Source organism: Megascapheus bottae, chromosome 6, assembly GCF_031878675.1.
Source record: "Megascapheus bottae isolate mThoBot1 chromosome 6, mThoBot2.hap1, whole genome shotgun sequence".
NCBI classification, from domain to species: Eukaryota; Metazoa; Chordata; class Mammalia; order Rodentia; family Geomyidae; genus Megascapheus; species Megascapheus bottae.
Window position 1 is genome coordinate 12,539,518 of NC_143514.1, and position 22,362 is coordinate 12,561,879.

A 22,362-nucleotide genomic window follows, 5' to 3' on the forward strand; every position below is an offset into this window, starting at 1 on the left:
TTTTAATGTCAGGGTAATGATTACAGTTTCATTAGCCAGGTAGTAGGTGCATTACTTCTCATACATTGATATCCTTTCTCATGTTTTTTATCCCCATTTCCCTCTCCCCACCCCCTTTTTTAAAAATGCCAGTACTAGAGCCTGAACTCAGAGCCTGGGCGTTGCCCCTTAGCTTTTCCACTGAAGATTGGCACTTTATCATCTGAACCAGAATAGCTCCACTTTTGGTCTTTTTGTGGTTAATTGGAGATAAGAGTGTTACAGATCTTTCTGTCCAGATTGGCTTTGAACTATGATCCTCGGGTCTCAGTCTCCTGAATAGCTAGGAGTACAGACACAAACCATGGTTACCCAGCTTAATTAGATTCATCTTCATGCTACATATACATTTATATATTCGCACATATTGATTATGCTTTAGTGGTATTAGGATTTGAACTCAGCATTCGGGTTATCTACCACTTGAGCCACACCTCCAAGCCTGATGCTATTTCTGATTAAAGTGAACCTTTAACAAAATGATCATGTGAAGTATTCATTTCTGTATAAAATTTATTATTTCATTTTTCTGTCCGTGATTTCCCTTTATCTCCCATTATTCAAATACCTCTTTAGGAGAAGAAGAGTGAATTGGACTCCAGTTCATTTTCTTATCCCTTTTTTTTTTTTAGCAGAAAATTGAAAAGTATATTAAATGTAGTGGCTGCTACTTTTAAAGTACCTCCTTATCATGAATGACTTTGTAAAGGCAAAGTGCTTTCCAACAACATGCTGAAGCATTACTAAAATTCTAAAAGTATATCCATTTTAAAACTAACATCTTTAACAGCTTATTGGCTATAAAACTACAATTGAAACCAGAGTATATTTTTCGTTGGAAAAGGTGCCAAATTTTCAGAAATAAACATTAACAAACAATCCACAGTAGACTCCTGGGTAAAAGATCAAGATAATTGCACTTATTTTATGAAACAGTTCACATGATTGTAGGGAAATGAAAAATAGTTCTGTACGTAAATTCTTTTTCCAACTAAATATAATTTAAAAGCTTCAGAAAGAATCAGTTATTGAGTACAAAATAAAGAAGCACAGCAAATACTGTATGCATATAGGTGACTTGTCTCCTAGTAACAATTTTGTTTTCTTCCTTCCTTCCTCCCTCCCACCCTTTCTTCCAAACTTCCTTTTTTTCCCTTTTTTCTTTTATTTGCAGTCCTAGGGCTTGAATTCTGAGCACTGTCCCTGAGCTTCTTTTTACTTAAGGCTAGTGCTCTACTACTTGAGCCACAGTGCCACTTCTGGCTTTTTCTGTGTAAGTGGTACTGAGGAATCAAACCCAGGGCTGTGTGCATGCTAGGCAAGCATTCTATCCCTAAGCTATACTCCTAGCTCCAATTTTGTTTTCTTGACCTTGACACAGACATCTGCACCATTTTAAGGAGTTATACTCTGACCTATAAAATAGGAAAGCCTGGGGGAACCGGTCCACCATTATCCATTTTCCACAAAATTCCAATAAAACAGTGATATTGTGCATTAAAATCCCAATTGCATAATACAAGTCATTTATGGTACAAACTGTAGTGTAGTGAGGAATATGAGCTTGGCACAGCTAGGCTTGCATCCTCTTTGGCAGTTCAAAGATGTCTTAATAAATGTTCATTTCAGATCTAACAGCATCAAAGCTGGGTTTTCTAAGTAGGACTTCCATAAGTTGGAGAAGCGTGACATTGTAGCACCATCAATAATTCGGTGATCAGCTGACCAGCTCACATTAACTATGTGTGCTTTGTAGACTTCTCCTTTCTGGTTAAATCGGGGAAGAGCCTAGAAACAAGGTGAGCCAAGAAACAAGGAGTCAGTGTTCACTAGCTCAACAGCTCAAGATCAGATGACATTGGTGTAAGCTTGGGCAAACAACTCTGCCCTACAGAGAGGAAGAGGGCCGCAACATGACTTCTGGAAATGCTAGCTCCCATTTCTTGCACCTGGGAAGACATATCTCAAGCTGTCAGTTTCCCCATGGTGCCTCCTGTCCCATAGCTTCCATGAAATGTCATCTCAGGGATCAAATACTGAACAATTTTTAAGGAGTATCTATTATTGGCTAAGTACTAATACAGGCTAGTACTTAGGATATTAAAACACTTAGGATATTAAAGCTCTTCACTGAAGACTTTTAGGGACTCTGCCTTCAAGAACAAGCACTCTGCACTTGTGATGAGTATTCCCAGTGATTCTTGAGCACAAGTTTGAGGAAAAAGTGTTGTAAATAGTAATTTTCGGTTGCACTGGGCTTGAACTAAGGAAATCATGTTCATTTTTTTTCTTTTTTTTTTTTTTGTGGGTCATGGGGCTTGAACTCAGCCTGGGCTCTGTCCCTGAACTCTTCAGCTCAAGGCTACCACTCTAACCCTTGGGCCAAGTTTTCTAAAGGTTAATTGGAGATAAGAGTCTCAGGTCCTTTTGTGCCCTGGCTGGCTTTGAACCTTGATCCTCAGATCTCAGCCTCCTGAGTAGCTGGGATTACAGGTGTGAGCCACCTCGCCTGGAAAGGAAATCAGGTTCTTGTTCAATTTATGTGCTTTACTGGTGCTCTACCAGTTGAACCATGCCTCTAGCCTGGCTTTTTGCTGGTTTTTGTGTGCGTTTGTGTGTGTGTGTGTGTGTACCAGTTAACTGGAAATAGGAATCTCACCGACTTTCCTGCCTGGGCTTGCTTTGAATTGTGATCCTCAGATTTTAGTCTCCTTAGTTGCTAGGATTATATGAACCACTGGCAACTGGCAGAAAATTAAAAAAAAAATTCAGAATGCCAAATAAAAAAATAATAATCCAAATTGTTATTTACTAGAAAGTAAAGTTCAAGCTGGAAGCCGGTGTCTCACACTTATAATCTGAGCTAATCAGGAGACTGAGATCTGGAGAATGGAGGTTTGAAAAAAATTGTTAAGACTGACTCCACCTCTAGGAAGTGCCCAGGCCCTGAGTTCAAGCCCTAAGACTGGCATCAAAACATTTGAACATAGGGCCTCAAGCTTATTAAGCCAGGTGCTCTACCACTAGAACCACATCTCCAGCCCAATATATTTAGACAAAAGCAGACTGGTTGAATTTGTACTTATGCCTGTATGGACAGGCAGCTACCAGAATTGCAGGCATCGCTCTCTAGAAGAAACATCTGTCTTACTGACCCAGAGTCACAGACTCAAACCTACCAAGTCAGAAAAATCTTAGAAGAGATGATTAATCTTCTTTGGGTTCAATTGCACCAGCATGCTTAAACGGCTCTTAGCTATTTAATGTACATACCTTAATTGATCCAAGGGCCCCAATAGCTACTTCAGGGGGCAGAATCACTGGTTTGGCATAGGTACCACCAATCTTCAAAAAAGAGCAGAGAACGTGGGCTTTCAGGAGACACATGGCAAAGGGCACTGTTTTTCATTGATCATACAGTTAGAAACTTAAGTTATGGACTCACCGATCCAATGTTGGAAAGAGTAAACGTCCCTCCAGTGAGATCTGAGGTGCTGAGCTGACCCGATGAACCCAGTTTCTGTAGGCGGTTCAGCTCTGCAGCAATCTCAAATACAGAGCGGACCTGAATATTTTTCACATTAGGGACAATCAAGCCCTGCTCAGTATCCATTGCTATCCCAATGTTATGAGAAGCCTAAAAAACAAAAGAAGGAAATTACACACACTGACACACACATACACCCAGATAATTTTTACAAAAATAATATGGAAAGAAAGGCTATACTTCCATCGTTTTCACCAAGCCAAGGGTGGCAGATGCACACCTGTAATCCCAGCCCTTGACAAGCCGAAAAACCATGGCTAGCTATATAGCAAAATCTTATCACAAAAATACCAAAATCCAAAGTATAACCACGCCAGGTGCTGGTGACTTAACATCTAGAATCCCAGCTACTGAGTAGATTGACGTTTGAAGACCTTGGTTCAAAGTTAGCCTAGGCAGGAAAATCTGTGACTCTTATCTCCAATCAATCACCAAAAATCTAGAAGTGGATGTGATTTGAGTGGTAGAGCACCAGTTTTGAGCAGAAAATGTCAAGTGAGAATATATAACCCTGGGTTCAAAATCCAGGGCTACCTCTCCTCCTCCCCCCACAAACCTCAATTAATAAATTTAAAAAACTATCTTCACCTGGAGCAAAAAATTAAAAAGCTCAGAAATAGTGCCCAGACCCAGACCCTGAGTTCAAGACTAGCACAAAAAAAGGAAAACTTTTTTTTTTTTTTTGCCAGTCCTGGGCTTGAGCTCAGGGCCCAAGCACTGTCCTTGCGTTTTCTCAAGGTTAGAGCTCTACACCACTTGAGCCTCAGCACCACTTCTGGCTTTTTTCTATGTATGTGGTACTGAGGGATTGAACCCAGGTCTTTGGCATGCTAGGCAAGTACTCTATCACTAGGCCAAACTCCCGGCCTTTTTTTTTAAGATAAGTTTATGCTGGCAGAGGGGTAAGGCACATATTATTGCTGGCAGTGTGTAAGAAAATACTAACAGCTTGTGCCAATATCTATAAAGTGTATGCTGAGGCTGGGCACTGGAGGTTCACATCTGCAATCCTAGCTACTCAGGAGGCTGAGAGCTAAGGATCACAGATCAAAGCCAGCCAGGCAGGAACGTCTGTGAGAGCCTTATCTAAAATTAGCTACTAGAAAATGGGAAGTGTTGCTGTAGCTCAGGTGGTAGAGTGCTAGCCTTGCATGAAAAAGCTCAGCAATAGTGTCCATGTCTTAAGTCCAAGCCCCACAACTGACAAAAATAAATAAATAAATAAAACAAAACAAAATATGACTTGAAGTATGATGGAAGCATTTCTAACCTTGGAGGTTAGAAATATTTGGCCCACATATTTGTACAGATTTGTACCATATTCTATTTCTAATAAATATTTTTACAACACATAGCTAACCTTGTATATTATATTCTGGCAGTTTTCATCCACAGAAGCATTAAGGATGGGAAATTGCAACAATCCCAAGGAAGCAGCCTGTTTATCAGAAAAGAACACAGTGTTAGCACTTCAACTCAGGAAAAATATGGGATTCCAAGAAAAGAGAGGCATAAAGGAGAGAGGGAGAGAACTCTTATTTATATTGAGTTTAAGTTCAAGACTCCATGTTCCTAGGCACAATACTTCCTTTGTTACCAACAACCAAGATAAAATTAGGTCACCGTAATCATTTAAGGATAAAAGAAAATATGGTTAGGTTATTTGTAAACATCAAAGTAACTATTTAGACTGTCAGCATTCCAAAGTAAATGTCTGCATTCTGAGTGCTTTCCTTATTTCATGTAGTCTTCAGATTTCTCTGAGAGGCAGGCACTAGCAGCTCATGCCTGTAATCCTAGCTACTCCAGAAGCTGAGATCTGAGAATCAGGTTCAAAGTCAGATTTGGAAGGAAAATCTGACTCTGACATCTAATGAACCTCCACAAAGCTAGAAGTGGTGGTGTAGCTCAAGGGGTAGAGTGCCAGCTTGAGCTAAAGAAACTCAGGGACAGTGTTCAGGTCCTGAGGTCAAAACCCTAGGGTTTGGGGTTGGGGGGAGATTTCCATGAGAAGCAACCAGTAGTTCAGGAGTACATTAGTGATTAAAATATAAAAATACAGGAATGTTGCTTCTCTGAGCACAGGGAAAGAACACACAGCAAGGATTTCAAAGTGCTCTTGATGCAGAGGGAATCTCAGGTCTACCAGGTACCCTTGGACTCTAGGATTGAGTCTTCCTCTATGTCTTGCCTCTGAGCCCCCCATTTCTTGTCATTTTCCTTAAGATCACTCCTCTCCTTCCCATTCTGTGCTGATTTTTCCATGTCCCTAGCACAAAATGTTCTTGATAGATTTTTTTTTCTGTCCATTCATAGACTTCACACATCGACTCCAGTGGCCCTGCCTTGCATTACATTTAAAAGATTGTAAGACAATAATGTTTAAAAGAATCTGAGGCCCCAAGGCCCTTGTCTAGTCCTATGGAAAGTTCTTTAGCTGGGTGCTGGTGGCTCATGTTTGCAATCCTAACTACTCATGAAGCTGAGATCTGAGAGTCAAGGTTAAAAGCCAGCCTGGACAGGAAAATTCAGGAGACGCTTATTTCCAATTAACCAGGAAGGAAAATCAAAAACAAAACTCAAAAAACCAGAGTTCTTTACTCTTTTGGTAAATGTTAGTATTATTATTATTTTTGTCTGTGGGTCATAAGTCTTGACAATAAAAACAATCAAATCCTTGAATTAAAGAGAAGGGAAGGGGGTAGGGGGAGAGAAATGGGGTCCAAGACATGAGAAAGGGTATCAATGTTTGTGAAGTAATGCACCTTCTATCTGGTGAATATAATGTAACCCTTCTATTAATTACAATAAAAATATATGAAAAAAAAGAAAAGGGAAACTGGGCACGGGGTGAACAGGGCACGGGTGGCTCATGCCTATCATCCTAGTTACTCAGGAGGCAGAGATCTGAGGATCTCGATTCAAAGTCAGCGCAGGCAAGAAACTCCATGAGACTCTTATCTCCAACTAACCAATCACCAGAAAACTGAAAGTAGAGCTCAAAGTGGTAGAGCTCCAGCCTTAAGTAACAGAAGTTCAGGCCCTGAGTACAAGTCCCTGTAATTGATAAAGAATGAGAAGGGTTGGGGGGAGGGAAGGATGGGAAAAGTTTAACTACTCAGAGGTCTTTTCTGGGATTAGTTAGGCTAGGATTAAGAAAGTAGATCACTGGAATACAAACACATGTAAAGATCTGGCAAAAATCCTTAATTAGGGCCAGTAGTGTAGCTTAGTGATAAAGTGTTTGCCTAGCATGCATGAAGTCCTGGGTTCAATTCCTTGGCACCACATACACAGAAAAGTCTGAAGTGGTGCTGTGACTCAAGTGGTAGCACTCTAGCCTTAAGAAAGCCCACGGACAGTTCCCAGGCCCTGAGTTCAAGCCCCAAAATTGGCAAAAAAAAGTCTTTAGGGGACAAAAACATGAGAAGGGGTATCATTGTGTGAGAAGTAATGCACCTACCATCTGGTGAATGTAACTGTAACCTCTCTATACATTACCTCAACAATAAAAGTTAAAATTTAAAAACTTTAATTATATGACTTAGAACCTTTTTTTTTAAAAAAAAATAAGAAATCAAGGGTCGCACTAAAGTGTTACGGGTGTAACACAAAGATTTAAAAAAGGAAATATAAGAGTTCAATGATTAGTTTGTTTTCCCCTGTGCAATACTTATTTCCTTATTTATTGGCAATATTAAGGTTTGAACTTAGGGCTTTGTGATTTGCTGGGCAAGTAGTATACCACTTTAGCTCCCCCCCCCCTTTTTTTTCCTATGTGCGTGGTACCAAGGAATTGAACCGGGGTCTTTGGGCATGCTAGGCAAGCACTCTTACAACCAGGCCAAACTCCCAGCCCTTTAGCTCCCTTTTTTTGCTTTATTTTTCAAAGGGGGTCTCACAGCTTTTTGTTCAGGGCCTCAGACCAAGAACCTTCTACCTGTGCCTCCCATTAGTTGGAATCAAAAGCACACATCACCATGTCAAACTTTTGTTTTGAATATGTTCTATTAACATTTTGCCTGGGTTAGCCTAGCTCCCTGATCCTCCTGATCTCTGCCTCCTGAACAGCTGGGATTTTAACATAAGCCACTGTACCAGGTCCATTTCACTATATTGTAAAATGTATATACTAGTTCAGAAAAAAATTTATAAATTATATTTTCATTATACAGATTATTTCATCCAGATTGGAGCATTGATGAAAGATGACAATAAAAGATATTCCAAGGATGGAGAAAGAGAGAGTAATTACAGGGATTATTCTGATTAAAATATATTTATATGAAAAGGTGACACTGATCAAGACGAATTGCATTCATGAACTATTTGTTAAGTGTGAACTCTTGTACAACTACTTAAAGATAATAAAAAGTTAAAATATGTACGTGTGAATTTTTTTTTGAGAGGGATATTTCATATAGTAAAAAGCTGGCCCATGTAAACTTCACCGGACAGTTGGAGTCATCAGCAAGCAGTAAGAGACAGGTCAGAAACACAAGAGGTGGAGCTACTCAGCCTCCTGGGTGGCTAAGATTACAAACATGAGCCATTGGACACTGCCTGGGGCTTGAATTCAGGACCTGAGCCCTGTCCTTGGGCTTTCTCAAGGCTAGCGCTCTATGACTTGAGCCACAGCACCACTTCTGGCTTTTTTCTATATATGGTGCCAAGGAATTGAACCTGCATCTTCCTGCAAGCTAGGCAAGCACTCTACCACTAGGCCAAACTCCTGGCCCCTCACTGTAAATTCTTGATACCTTGTTCTAACTCTAGGATATGAGCTGATCGGGATGAGTGAAATCTCACCTTTAAGAAGAAGGGCATAAATGTCAGCTTAATTCCCCGAGCCAAAGCAACCGTTTTCAACTCTTCCCGTAGCTTAACCAGCTCAGTCACATCAACCTCGTCACAGTAGCCGAAGTGAGGGATTTTCAGGGCCGCGGTCATGGTCTTCACCATGGCTTTCTGAAAACCTAGGAAACATCACATCACTACTTACACGTGTGATCATGTGTCACTGTCCAGTGCTTCTTGTTACAGCTATGATAGCTCATCATTTCAAAAATGTAGATGCTAAATTAGGCCAGGCACTGGTGGCTTGTGCCTGTAATCCTGGCTACTCGTGAGGCTCAGCTCTGAGGATCTCAGTTTGAAGCCAGCTGGGGCAGGAAAATCTAAGGGATTCTTACTTTTTTTTTTTGCCAGTCCTGGGCTTGAGCTCAGGGCCTGAGCACTGTCCTTGGACTTTCTCAAGGCTAGAGGTCTACCACCTGAGCCTCAGCACCTATTCCAGCTTTTTTCTATGTATGTGGTACCAAGGAATTGAACGCAGGTCTTCGTGCATACTAGGCAAGCACTCTACCACTAGGCAAAACTCCCAGCCCGGGATTCTTACTTTTAATTAACCACCAAAAAGCCAGAAAGTGGAGCTGTGGCTCAAGTGACAGAGCACCAGGCTTGAGCAGAAGAAGCTAAGGGATAGTGCCTAGACTCTGAGTTTAAGGCCCAATGCAAGCACAAAATAATAAAGAAGAAAATTAAAATATATTGTAGAACTTAAATTTTTCCCTTAATAAGAACTGAACACATCCCATCCTAAACATGTATCTATAGACTTTCACCCAGTAAATGTGATCTTGCCCTGTGTTACTGTTGTCCTGATTACCTGTGACAGGCTGAGTCCTGTCTTTGCCTGTGAAGACTGGTGGTGTAAAGGCAGGGAAGGGCACAGTTCTGTCTTCTGGTTTGGGTGCAGGTGGTATGATTTCAGCTTTGGGTGAAGGAGGCAGAATGGCTCCTGTCTGCTTCTCCAAATAGTTGAGAATATCTTCTTTAAGTATTCTTCCATCTTTTCCTGAGCCAACAACTTCACTTAACTTGATCTAAAAACATAACACATTTTCTAATATTATCAATGTTTAAATATAGATTCCAATCAGTTGTACAGTTTGATCTTTGCCCAATAAATTAAAGGAAGAGCTGGTAGTTTGGCCTGGTGGTAGAGTGCCTGCCTAGCATGCATGAAGACCCGGGTTCGATTCCTCCGTACCATGTACATTAAAAAAAAAAAAAAGCCAGAAGTGGTGCTGAGGCTCAAGTGGTAGAGCTCTAGCCTTGAGGAAGTCCAAGGACAGTGCTCAGCCCCTGAGCTCAAGCCCAGGACTGGCCAAAAAAACAAACAAAAAAAATTTAAAGGAAATACAGAGTTTGAAATCATGGCTTCATGCTAGGCAGGTGCTCTACCATGAAACCATGCTTCCACACTGGTTATTTTGAGATAGGGCCTTATTTTGTGCCCAGATGTGTGCTTGGATTACAATCAGTCTATTTTATGTTTCCCATTATAGCTGAGATGACAGGTCCGGCTTCTACTTAGCTGCTCTGGAACTAATGATACAACCCATTCCAATCTCCAGAGTTACTGCAAGGGCACATGTGTGCTTCCAGCTGTTGCTTTAGAAGAAATCTTGCCTGTATGCTTGGGTTGGCTTCAAATGGCTATCCTGTTCTCAGCCTTGCAAGTGGCTAGGAATACAGGGGGTGAGAAATGGGCCCTTGGCTTTTTTTATATCTTTCACAGTGATATGTTAACTGACGACTTCATTTGATAATCTGAATAGCCCAGTTTTCATGTTATTATTGTCTTCATATTTGAACACAATCATCAAATTTCATGACAAGTAGGCCTGAGTGTGATGCTGTATACCAGCAATCTAAGCACCTGGGAAGAGAGGCAGGAGAATCAAGAGTTCTAGGCCAGCCTGTGATATGTAAGCAAGATCTTATTTCAAGAAACAACAACCAAAATAAATCCATTAAGAGTAGGGCATGATTTATATTAGCATTTCTCCCAATTTTGACCATATGTGCGCCTTCTAATTTTTTGGCTACTTAAGGAAGCCAGGAATTGTAGAGTAGACCAGCATTCAGGCGGCAAAGATAGGAGCGCCATGAATCTGAAGTCAGCATGGGTTAGTTAGCTAGATTCTGTCTTAAATACACAAACAACAAAACCCCAGCACATCAAAGAAAAACGCATCTGAGATTATGTTCTTTGAATAGTTTTCCGATGGCTGGGTAACTGGCTGACTGGATGTAAACATTCTAAGTTTATTTCTTTTTTTTTTTTTTTTTTTGCCAGTCCTGGGCTTGAGCTCAGGGCCTGAGCACTGTCCTTGGACTTTCTCAAGGCTAGAGCTCTACTACTTGAGCCTCAGCACCACTTCTGGCTTTTTGCTATGTATGTGGGGTACCGAGGAATCGAACCCCGGTCTTCGTGCATGCTAGGCAAGCACTCTACCACTAGGCCAAACTCCCGGCCCCTCTAAGTTTATTTCTTAATTCATTCATTTATTTATTGGTCCATTGTGGGGCTTGAACTCAGAGTCTGGGCTGTCTCTGATCCTCTTTGTGCTCAATGATAGTGCTCTATGACTTGAGCCTCAGCACCACTTCCTGGACATAAACATTCTAATGACTCTATTACCCATTTCTAAAATACGAACTCTGGTTTTTCTCCCACCATAATTAATTACTTTCCTTAGAAACAGATGGAAAGTCTGTATCGTGGAGCTGTGCAACTGGACAGATTTATGGCAGCAAGACTGCATGGTGGACCTGGGGAACTGGACAGATTTATGATCCCATTCCCATTGCCGCTATTTACCTGATTTTGAACAAGGTGATGAACTTCCTGAACTCTTCTCCTCAGTAAATGGGGGTACTTCTCACAGGCATCATGAATGGTGGTTGCGAGAGGCCGAGAGGAAGTGTATACAATGCCTGGCACATACACGCTCCACACGAAGGCAACGATTGGTGGGCAATCATTAATGACAAGACGCCATTTGTTTTGCAGTGGAGACCTTGCTGTTAAATTCTGCCCTACTACATTACTAGCTGTGTTCTTTCAGTCTTAGGACACTGCCTGTCTCACAAGTGACATGAGACAAGGTAGGCACCATGCTTGAATTTTACCCTTGGTTGAGTCAATGACTTGGCTACAGTTTGGATCTGGAACATTCTTTTTTTATTTATTTTTTATTGCCCTAGAATTTACATTTGGATATGGACTTTCTAGTTGAAAGCTATATAAACCTTTAAGCTCATTATATATTGTCAAATCATTGGTACATCTTCAATTAATCACCAAAAGAAGTTGGAAGTGGAGCGGTGGCTGAACTGGCAGAGCACCAGCTTTGGGCAAAAAAAGCTCAGAGACTGTGCTCAGGCTCTGAGTTGGAGCCCTAGGACTGGCACACACACACATACACACACACACATACACACACACACACACACACACACACACACACACAAACCAAGTTCATAATGTCTTCTCAACTCTCCCAAGTGTGCAGATACCATTAACATTTCTCACGAATCCTAGCTTGAGCCATTTCACTAGCCCATGAAGAGTGGGATAATTTCTCAGAGCTAGACATGGACCCTAGACTTAAATAACAAGATAACTTACATTGTTTTCCATTGCCAGTCGGCGAACTGCAGGAGTTGCCAATGTTTTCTGGCCCTTGATCTCTTGGTGTGTATGTTCCTCATGGGACACGGCCGGAGTTTCAACAACGTCTTCCTCAGAATCTGGCAATAAGGGACACTTAACTTTAATGAAAATGTTATCTACCTACCTATGATATTTATCTATCTCTATGATAGATATGAAAGCTTTATGGCCTATAATAACTAAAACTCTCTGGGTACTGGTGGCTCATGCGTATAATCCTAGTTATTCAGAAGGCTTGAGATCTGAGGATTGCAGTTCAAAGCCAGACGAGGCAGGAAAGTTCGTGAGACTCTTATCTCCAATTAACCACCAGAAATCCAGAAGTGGAGCTGTGGTTTTAAGTGGTATGGCAAAAAAGCTCAGGGACAGTGCTCAGGCCTCAGTTCAAGCCCCATGACTGACAGATGAAAAACAAAACAAAACGAAACAAAATGATTGCTAAGTTCTGTATTAAGTAATCCAATTAATTCAACTATTTGGAGGAAATTTTAAGGGGAATTTTTGTGAAATACTAAAACATTCTAGTATATGTGGAAGTCTTTTTTTTAAATAACACAAATATAAATTTTAATCTGGCTCCTGTGCAAGTGATCATAAATTGAGAATTAATAATATGCAAACAAATGATCAAAATTCAAAACCAGACTGGGCAGAAAAGTCTGTTACATTCCATTTCCAATTAACCAGCAGAAAGACAGGTTAGAGGCCTGATTGAAATAGCTAAGAGCCAGCAGAGCAAGCAAGCTGGACAAGAAAGTAAAAGACTTCTGAATTCGAGCTCTAATACCAGTCACCCCCATCTAAATGATAGGTTTTAGAAATACTTTTAGATTTCTATATTTTATAACCTTTTATAATTACTGGCTTACAGTAAGAAAAATAAATAAATAATAGGAAGCCTTCAATAAGCTGTCTTCTAGCTTTTGGAGGAACACTGCGAAAAAAATTCTATTGGGTATCTCAGGACATCCAGGTTCTAAACTTGGTGATGTTGGGATTATGGGTATAGTCCAGTGGTAGAGTATTTGCTTAGCTCACTTGAAACTGTGGGCTCAATCCTCAGGATTTCACATAATACGTAATATATAATACTGGCTATAATGTATAGCTAATACATAATATTGGCTATAATACTGACTACTGAGAAAATTGCCCTAAGTTTTAAATTATGTCTATTTCTTCATCTATTAAGCCAGAATTTATCACATGAATAGAGAAAACAGGTGTCAGATATTTTATAAATTCTAAAACTGTGACTCTAAAAACTAAATGATTGTAATATTAGTTATGACTGCATAGGCTACAGAAATAAGAGCCAACAGACTGGTGACTGCAACTCAAATGCTGCATCCCAACTTCTTTGTTGTTGTCATTTTGTGCTGGTATTGGGGCTTGAACTCAGGATCTTGTGTTTTCCCTTAGCTTTTTCATTCAAGATTGAAGCTCTTGAGCCATAACCCCAGACACAGCCTTATGCTGGAGTTAATTAAATATCTCACAGATTTTTCTGCTTGAGCTGGCTTTGAACAGCGAAGGATCACTTCCTATGGGGATTCACTGTCAAAGTACAAAGCAATCATCTTGCTACTACATGTGTAGTACCTTTGAAAGCTTCAGTCTCTATGTCTACTAATGGCTTCCCCACATAGGCTATGTCATCTAGGTTATAGTAGAGTTTTTTAATGACGCCATCGTAACGACTTGTGATGGTCACCGAGGCTTTATCACTCTGAACTTCACAAATGCTGTCAAACTGGGACACCGTATCTCCTTCTTTCACATACCTGAAAGAAAAAGACATGAGCTACGAGATGCTTTCATATGGGCAATCACGTTTCCTGTCACCTTAACAATGTAAACGCCATGTTGAGTTCCATTAGAAGCCACCTAGTTCAGAATTTACTGTCACATGGAGCACCAAGAAATGTTCAGAGATGACACTGGCATGCAGGCTCACCCTGACATAGGCTAAAATTTTGCAAATTCATTCACGGATCTAAAGATTGTATACACTTTCAGGTTTTCTGACTGATTTTTTTTAAGTCATCCTTAAAATGTTATTTTTAAAAGTGGTATTTCCTGTTGGGCGCTGGTGGCTTATGTCTGTAATTTTAGTTTTGTAGGAGGTTGAAATCTGAGGATCATGGTTCCAAACCAGTCCAGGCAGAAGAGCTTGTGAGATTTTTATCTCCAATTAAATACTTAAAAAGCTGGAAGTGGAACTGTGACTCAAGTGGTAAAGAGCTAGCAGTGAGATGAAGAAAGATATAAAAAGAAAAACACTCAGGGACAGTATCCACACCCTGAGCTTAAGCTCAGGACCCATAAAACAAAACGAAACAATCTAAAAGTGGTATTTCCGTTTACTTCTTCCTCCGTACTTCTTCTCTTGCCAGTCCCAGGGCTTGAAGTCTGGGCCTACGCACTGTCCCTGAGCCTCTCTGTGTTCAATACAAGTGCTCTACTCCACTTGAACTTCAGTGCTGCTTCCAGCTTTTTCTGATTAGTTTATTGGAAATAAAGAGTCTTACAGAGTTTATTGCCCAGGCTGGCTTTGAACTTTAATCCTGAGATCTCAACCTCCTGAGCAGCTAGGATTATTGGCTTTACTATCTTTCTTTATAAGATGTACACATGCTAAAGAAAGATCTGAGAGAACCCTGATCTATCACATCTGAGTGAGGCAGGGGCCCCTTGGAAGCAGGAAATAACGGCTGAGAGAAAGCTACAAATTGCTTGAGGATTGATGATATGTTTAATGTGCAATTTCTTGGCAAAGGGCTGAAATACTAGTACAAAATATGTAAGGAAATGTGCATCTAATCATTTTGAATCTACTATGCCAATTATAGACCTCCACAACAGCAACAAATGAAAGCAAGAAAACAGACTCTTCAGAATTAGTTCAGGAAAATCACTAAACAAACAAACCTACACCATTCCACCCACCTTACATCCTAAAAGCAACAACAAAATCTTGGGAAGGAAAGGAACTGATTTCTTGATTTGCTATATTATTTTTGTTAACATTTTTTTTTCTTTTTTGCCAATCCTGGGCTTGAGTTCAGGGCCTGAGCACTGTCCTTGGACTTTCTCAAGGCTAGAGCTCTACAACCTCAGCACCACTTCTGGCTTTTTTCCATGTATGTGGTACTGAGGAATCAAACCCAGGTCTTCATGCATACCAGGTAAGCACTCTACCACTAGGGCAAACTCCTGGCCCCACTTTTGTTACATTATTTTTAAATGTCTATCTTTCAATAAAAAAAAAATAGACATTCAAAGAAACAGAAAACTATGGTTGAGCTGGGTGCTGGTGGCTCACAAATATAATCCTAGCTAGTCAGGAGGCTGGGATCTGAGGACTGAGGTTTGAAGCCAGTCCAGGCAGGAAGTCTTGTGAGGCAATTCTGTTAAATTAACAGTCAAAAAACAAAAAGCAAAGAAAGAAACCAACGAAAAACCCAGAAATGGAGCTGTCTTAAGTAGTAGAAAGCCAGCCTTAAGCAAAAAAGCTAAGGAATAGCACCCAGGCCCAGAGTTCAAGCCCTAGTACCTGCACACCCTCACACGTGCACACGCATGCACGCACAAAGGCAAGCACACACAATCAGGAGAAAGTAGTAGTCATTAATTAGTCACATCAAATAAAATGACATGATGTATGTCTTCTCCTAGCATATTATCAACACAAAGTAGTTATATTATCACAGGAAGAAGTTTGTCTACATAAATGGGTTCCTTATTTCCATTTACTTAAAATGTTTTCAGACTAGCTTACCATTCTTTGACAGTTACTTCTCGAATGCCTTCTCCAATGTCTGAGAGTTTGAACTGAACAACCTGTCCTTGTAGCGCTTCAAAGAGAAAAGAGAAATCATCTCATTAAATATGAATATATGAGCATTCTCATGCAGACCTAGAAGTTGTTTCAAAACTGCTAACATTTTCTAATTTAAAAACCTTTTTTTTTTTTTTTTTTTTTTTTGCCAGTCCTGGGCCTTGGGCTCAGGGCCTGAGCATTGTCCTAGGACTTTCTCAAGGCTAGAGCTCTACCACTTGAGCCTCAGCACCGCTTCTGGATTAAAAACAAAGCTATTTTTGATCGCTGTTAAAGATCAGAATAAATTATTCCATAATACCAACCTAGTGACATTGCAACAGAATTTGCATTTTCCAAATTCCTAAATAATATTGTTGGACATGAGGGCAATGTGACTGTGACATGTGTCACCCCATTCACCACCAGGGTTGAGTTGGCTGATCTGGCTGGCTAGGCAGGGGACCCCATCCTTCCTCACTGGGCCCATATGCATCCCCAAAAACGGAGGACTCTGCTTTGGTCAAGAGTGGACAGGTGGCTGTGCTTCACTGCTAGAACCTCAAACCAAACAAGTTCTTCGATAGAAGTCCTTAGTGACACATCAGTGACATTAGAAACAATAGTTGTGAACAGAAAATGAAACAAAAATATACACAAAGAGGGACCTGGCTGAATCCTCACTGTATTCTATGAAACAATAAGTAGGAATGGCTAGATCTCAATCAGATCGCTCCTGACTCTGTATCTTTATATGTATATGTGCTAGTCCTGGGGCTTCAACTCAGATCCTGGGTGCAGTCCTTTAGCTTTCTTCACTCAAGCCTAGTGCTCTACTTCTTGAGCTGTAGCTCCACTTTCAGCTTCTTGCTAATTAATGAAATATAAGTCTCCTAGACTTTTCTGTCCTGGCTGTCTTTCAACTGTGATTTGCAGATCTCAGCTTCTTGAATAGCTATAATTATAGGCATAAACCACTGTTTTGATTTGTTTTTTTGTTTTGCCAGTCCTTGGACTTGAACTCAGGGACTGAGCATTGTTTTTAAGTTTTCTCAAGGCTAGCACTCTACCCCAGAGCCATAGTGCCATTTGCAGCTTTTTCTGTAGATGTGGTACCAAAGAATTGTGCATGCTAGGTAAGCACTCTACCACTAGGCTACATGCTACACTCCTGTCCCCTCCTAGCCTGTGTGTGTGTGTGTCTGTGTGTGTGTGTCTGTCTAGAGTTTGAACTCAGGGTCTGAGAGCTGTCCCTAAGCTTTTTTTTTGCTCAAGGCTAAAAGTCTACCACTTATGCCTCAGCTCTCCTTCCAGTATTTTTGGTGCTTAATTGGAGGTAAGATTCTCATAGACTTTCCTGCCTGGTTTGGGTTGGCTTTGAACCAGGATTCTCTGATCTCAGCCTCTTGAGTACTTATGATTACAGGCATGAGCCACTGGCACCTAGCCTATTTCTTTCTTTTCTTTTTTTTTTCTTCTTTTTTTTTTTTTTTTTTTTTTGTTGTTGTTGTTGTCGTGGGGCTTGAACTCTGGCCTGGGTGCCATCCCTGAGCTTTTCAGTTCAAGGCTACCACCCTACCCCTAAGCCTGGGCATTGTCCTTGAGCTCTTCAGCTCAAGGCTACCACCCTACCTTTGAGCCAAGCCCTACTTCCTTTATTCTAGAGGTTAATTGGAGATAAAAGTCTCAAGTCCTTTTGTGCCTGGACTGGCTCTGAACCTTGATCCTCAGATCTCAGTCCCCTGAGTAGCCAGAGCTGGCTCCGAACCTTGATTTTCAGATCTCAGCCTCTAGAGTAGCTAGGATTACAGGGCAAGAGCCACCGTGCCAGGTGCCTGAATTAACTTCTGTCAAATGATCCCTTCCCTTTTTCTGTCAAATGATCTCTTTTCCATTTTCTGTCTTTTTATAATACTAAGATGCCAGTGGTACTGCATAGTAATCATACCCAAAAGTCAAAGGATTCCTGGTTAGTATACATAGCAGGTATGGCTTTCTCATTCTGAACTTATACAGTAATGCCCCTCTATTGTCAGATTGTCACTAACTATAAGTGCTTACAAAATATGGAATTTTAGGCATGGAGCTTGCTTGGCCTAGTGGTAGAGTGCTTGCTTAGCATGCACGAAGACCTGGATTCAATTCCTCAGTACCACATACATAGAAAAAGCTGGAAGTGGTGCGGTGGCACAAGTGGTAGAGTGCTAGCCTTGAGAAAGCCCAAGGACAGTGCTCAGGCCCTGAGTTCAAGCCCCAGGACTAGAAAAAAATATGCAATTTTATTTTTAAAAATTTTATTGTTGGGTTGATGTTACAGTTACCTCCATCAGATAGTGGGTACATTATTTCTTGAACATCGTTACCCCTTTCCGTGTTTTTCTGTCACTTTCTGTGCTCCCAACCCCTCCCAATCATGTTTTCCCCTTACCTTCCGTTTTTCAAATAAACAAATAAATGTATATACAATATACCAGGTACCAAAGCCAGATACAGTAACAACATGAGATAAACCTTAAGGGAGAAAGAAGAGAAAAGAAATAGCTTCACATAGTATGTTAAGAACAACAACCACATAGATAAATCTCTTGTTTCCATATCTTCGAGTTCATTTTGCTTAGTCTTATCCTATATGGATAGCTTTTGACCTATTATGATCTTCTGTTTGGAGAATCCTAAATGTATGCTAATGGTTGCAAATGAGGGAAACCATGGAGCCTATGTTTCTTTGGGTCTGGCTTACTTCATTTAATATAATTTTTTTCTAAGTTGTTCCATTTTCTTACAAATGGGGCAATGCCATTCTTTCTGATGGCAGCATAGAATTCCATGATGTAAATATACCATATCTTCATGAACCATTCAACTACTGTAGTGCATCTGGGTTGGTTCCATATCTTAGCTTATTGTGATAATCCTGCAAAGAACACGATTGTGCTGGTAGGTCTAGTATGTCCTTGTTTCTGGACATTTGGTTAATGCCAAGGAGTAGGGTTGCTGGGTCATAGGGGAGCTCTATGTTTAGTCTTTTGAGGAACCTCCACACTGCTTTCCAGAGTGGCTGGACGAATTTACACTCCTACCGACAATACAGTAGTGATCCCTTCTGGCTAAATCCCCACCAGCATCTGTTGTTATTAGATTTCTTGATCATGGCCATTCTAACTGGAGTGAGGTAAAATCTCAAAGTTGTTTTGATTTACATTTTTTTATGGCCAGAGATGTTGAGCATTTCTTCATGTGTCTCTTGGCCATTCATTTTTTTTTTTTTTTTTTTTTGCCAGTCCGGGCTTGAGCTCAGGGCCTGAGCACTGTCCTTGGACTTTCTCAAGGCTAGAGCTCTACCACTTGAGCCTCAGCACCACTTCCGGCTTTTTTCTATGTATGTGGTACCGAGGAATCGAACCCGGGTCTTCATGCATGCTAGGCAAGCACTTTAACCACTAGGCCAAACTCCCGGCCCCTTGGCCATTCATTTTTAAAATATGCAATTTTAGAGCCTAAAATTTTGTCTGATACATAGGATTAACAGTAAATGTAAAATACACTCTCACATGAGTTATTAGGTACTTCCTGTTTCCTCACTAAAGCTGTTCAGTGTGTATATTGCTTCCTTTCTGCAGGGAGTCTGGTATGAGGTGCGAGAAATTCTAAGAGCTGGGTGTAGTGACATACACCTGTAGCCTAGCTACTTGAGTGGCAATGACTGGAGGATTTCTGGAATCTACAAGTATGAAAACAGCCTGGGCAACATAAAAAGACCCTGTTTCATAAATAAGTAAGCAAATAAATAAAAAAAATTTAAAGCATGACTATTTTTGAGACTCTACATCCTAAATTTAATAAGTAATTCTATTTTTCAGGCTTTTCATGAAAGAAATAATTAGAAAGGAACACAAAGTCTTGTGCTCAAGAATGGCTACTATAGGGTTAAAACAAGGAGGTAGGTGGGACTCAATCTGTGTAATGAGAAAGTGATGGTGAGAGAATAGGGCTGAAGACAGGGTATGTGGCAAGTCAGAGGAGATGTGAGAAGGCTGTGTGCGTCATGTGAAGAGGCTTCAACTCTATTGGGAGCTACAGGTAAAATTAATGTGCTCATAAATTCTTTATAGCTTCCCCTATGAAGAAGCAGAATCTATTTCTCCACCTTATAAATTCATGCTGAGCTGACCTGCCTGCACTAACAGAATGGAGAGCTAGAGTTGTACAAGTTCAGGGGTCCAGGCAAATAAGATTTTCGAAGCTTCTATCTTCAAGAAGGTACCTAAGGCCGGGCCCCTGGGACTCACAGCTCTAATCCTCACTCCTCAGGAGGCTGAGATCTGAGAACTGTGGTGGTTCAAGGCCAGCCTGGGCATGAAACCTGTGAGACTCGTTTCTCCAATAAAGTAGTAAAAAAATGGAAGTGGCACTGTGGCTCAAGGAGTAGAGTGCTAGCCTTGAGTTGAAGAGCTCAGGGACCCAGAGTTCAAGACCCACGACTGCCAACAAAAGAAAGAATGAGAGAAAAAAAGAGAAAGAGAAAGAAAGAAAGAAGGAAAGGAAAAGAAAATAGAAATCTTGGCTTGGGAGTTATAGTTCTGTGGAAGAACACTGGACTAGCATGCACTAAAGCCCTGGGTGATATATCTAACAATATGCAAAAATATACACATACATATGTATAGGGCATCACATATACACACCACACCTTACATTGCCAGCAATAATGTGTCTTAACCCTTTGCCAGTATAAAGTTACCTTTAAAAAAAAAAAGCAACTTTTTCTTTTTTTTTTTCTGTTCTAGTCTTGAACTCAGGGTCTGGGCATTATCGTTGAGCCTTTTAATTTTAAATTTTTGCTCCAGGTGAAGACGGTTTTATTATTTATTAATTTGGGGGAGTGGGTGGGAGGGAGGAGGCTAGCTCTGAATTTTGAACTCAGGATTATATACTCTCACTTGACTTTTTCTGCTCAAAACTGGTGCTCTACCACTTGAATCATATCCACTTCTAGATTTTTAGTGATTGATTGGAGATAAGAGTCTCACAGATTTTCCTGCCTAGGCTAACTCTAAAACAAGATCCTCAGACTTCAATCTACTAAGTAGCTGGGAGTCTACATATGAGTCACCAGTACCTGGCTTGGTTTATATTTGGGATTTTGGTAGTTTAGAGATAAGATCTTGCTATATAGCTATGGTTTTTCAGTTTGCCAAGGGCTGAGATTACAGGTATACAATTGCCACCCTTGGCTTGATAAAAATGAAAGCAGTGAAGGTAAAGTTTACTTGTTCAAGGTTGTTGGAACAGGCATATAAAAAGCATGGAAAGCCAGCACTGGTGGCTCACTTCTATAATCCTAGATATTCAGGAGGCTAAGATTCTCAGAATCTTTGTTAAAGTCAACTTAGGTCGGAAAGTCCATGAGATTCCATCTCCAAAATAATCATCAAAATGGCAGGTTGGAGGCATTGTTCTAGTAGTACAGCACCAGCAGAGTAAGATCAATGGTTGTGAAAACATGGAAGAACAGAGTTTGCCTGGAACGCCTCAGTTTCTCATTGCTTGCATATACTTAAATCCTATATGTCGGTCAAAAATAAATGTAAAAAAAAAGTCTAGGTTTTTTTGTTTTGTTTTTACCAGTCCTGGGGCTTAAACTCAGGGCCTGACCACTGTCCTTGTTGAGCTTTCTCAAGGCTAGCATTCTACCACTTGAGCCACAGCACCACTTCCAGCTTTTTCTATGTATGTGGTACCGAGGAATTGAACGCAGGGCTTCAGGCATGCTAGGCATTCTACTACTAGGCCAAACTCCCAGCCCAGGTCTAAGGTTCTTGATAAAATACCAGGAAATCAAAGTTCTTTTACTTTTCTTATACCTTAATTTTTAATCTTTCAAGTTATTTAGAGGGGAGAAGAGTTGCCTATGTGATAATTAAGTGGTAAAGCCAGGGAATTTTCTATTGAGCAGAAGGTTCAGGTGGCTTCATCACATTGTAAGAAGAGAGCAAACAACATGGCAGCGGAGGCTAGGACATGAAGATATTCCTGTTAGCTTGACTGGAAAGCTCCTCTCAGTGCTACTGCATTTGGGAGAGTCAGATGATAAAGAATAGATGTGCAATATAACTGAATCCCAACAGAAGACACAAGCACTTAAGGAAAGTTGGAAGTTGGGGAATAAAAGAAAATGAGAATTGGATTGATATGGGGAGAACCAGGTTAGAAGCATAAGGTCAACTTGGTTTTACTTTGGTAAGCATTCAAATTACAGGGCGGGGGGAGGGGAGGTGGAAAAAGGGGAGGGGGAGGGAGGAAGACTGATGATAAGAAACATTCGCCAGGTGCTGGTAGCTCACACCTATAATCCTTATCCACTCAGGAGGCTGAGATCTGAGGACTGCAGTTCAAAGCCAGCCCAAGCAAGAAAGTCCATGAGACTCTTAT

The 22,362-nt window shown here is 40.7% G+C and overlaps 1 protein-coding gene across 1 annotated transcript in view; it reads right to left on the reverse strand.

The window, feature by feature from the left end:
* Nucleotides 1-1,180: 1,180 nt before the first annotated feature.
* Nucleotides 1,181-22,362, reverse strand: part of Dbt (dihydrolipoamide branched chain transacylase E2) — a 30,732-nt gene continuing 9,550 nt past the window's right edge. The window contains exons 3-11 of the mRNA XM_090334267.1: nucleotides 15,892-15,967; nucleotides 13,713-13,894; nucleotides 12,066-12,187; nucleotides 9,255-9,471; nucleotides 8,396-8,562; nucleotides 4,947-5,024; nucleotides 3,485-3,676; nucleotides 3,313-3,384; nucleotides 1,181-1,827 (exon numbers count right to left, since the gene is read on the reverse strand). Coding sequence (XP_090190393.1) covers nucleotides 1,660-1,827; nucleotides 3,313-3,384; nucleotides 3,485-3,676; nucleotides 4,947-5,024; nucleotides 8,396-8,562; nucleotides 9,255-9,471; nucleotides 12,066-12,187; nucleotides 13,713-13,894; nucleotides 15,892-15,967 — 1,274 coding nt within the window. The 3' untranslated portion in view covers nucleotides 1,181-1,659. The remainder of the gene's footprint in view (nucleotides 1,828-3,312; nucleotides 3,385-3,484; nucleotides 3,677-4,946; nucleotides 5,025-8,395; nucleotides 8,563-9,254; nucleotides 9,472-12,065; nucleotides 12,188-13,712; nucleotides 13,895-15,891; nucleotides 15,968-22,362) is intronic.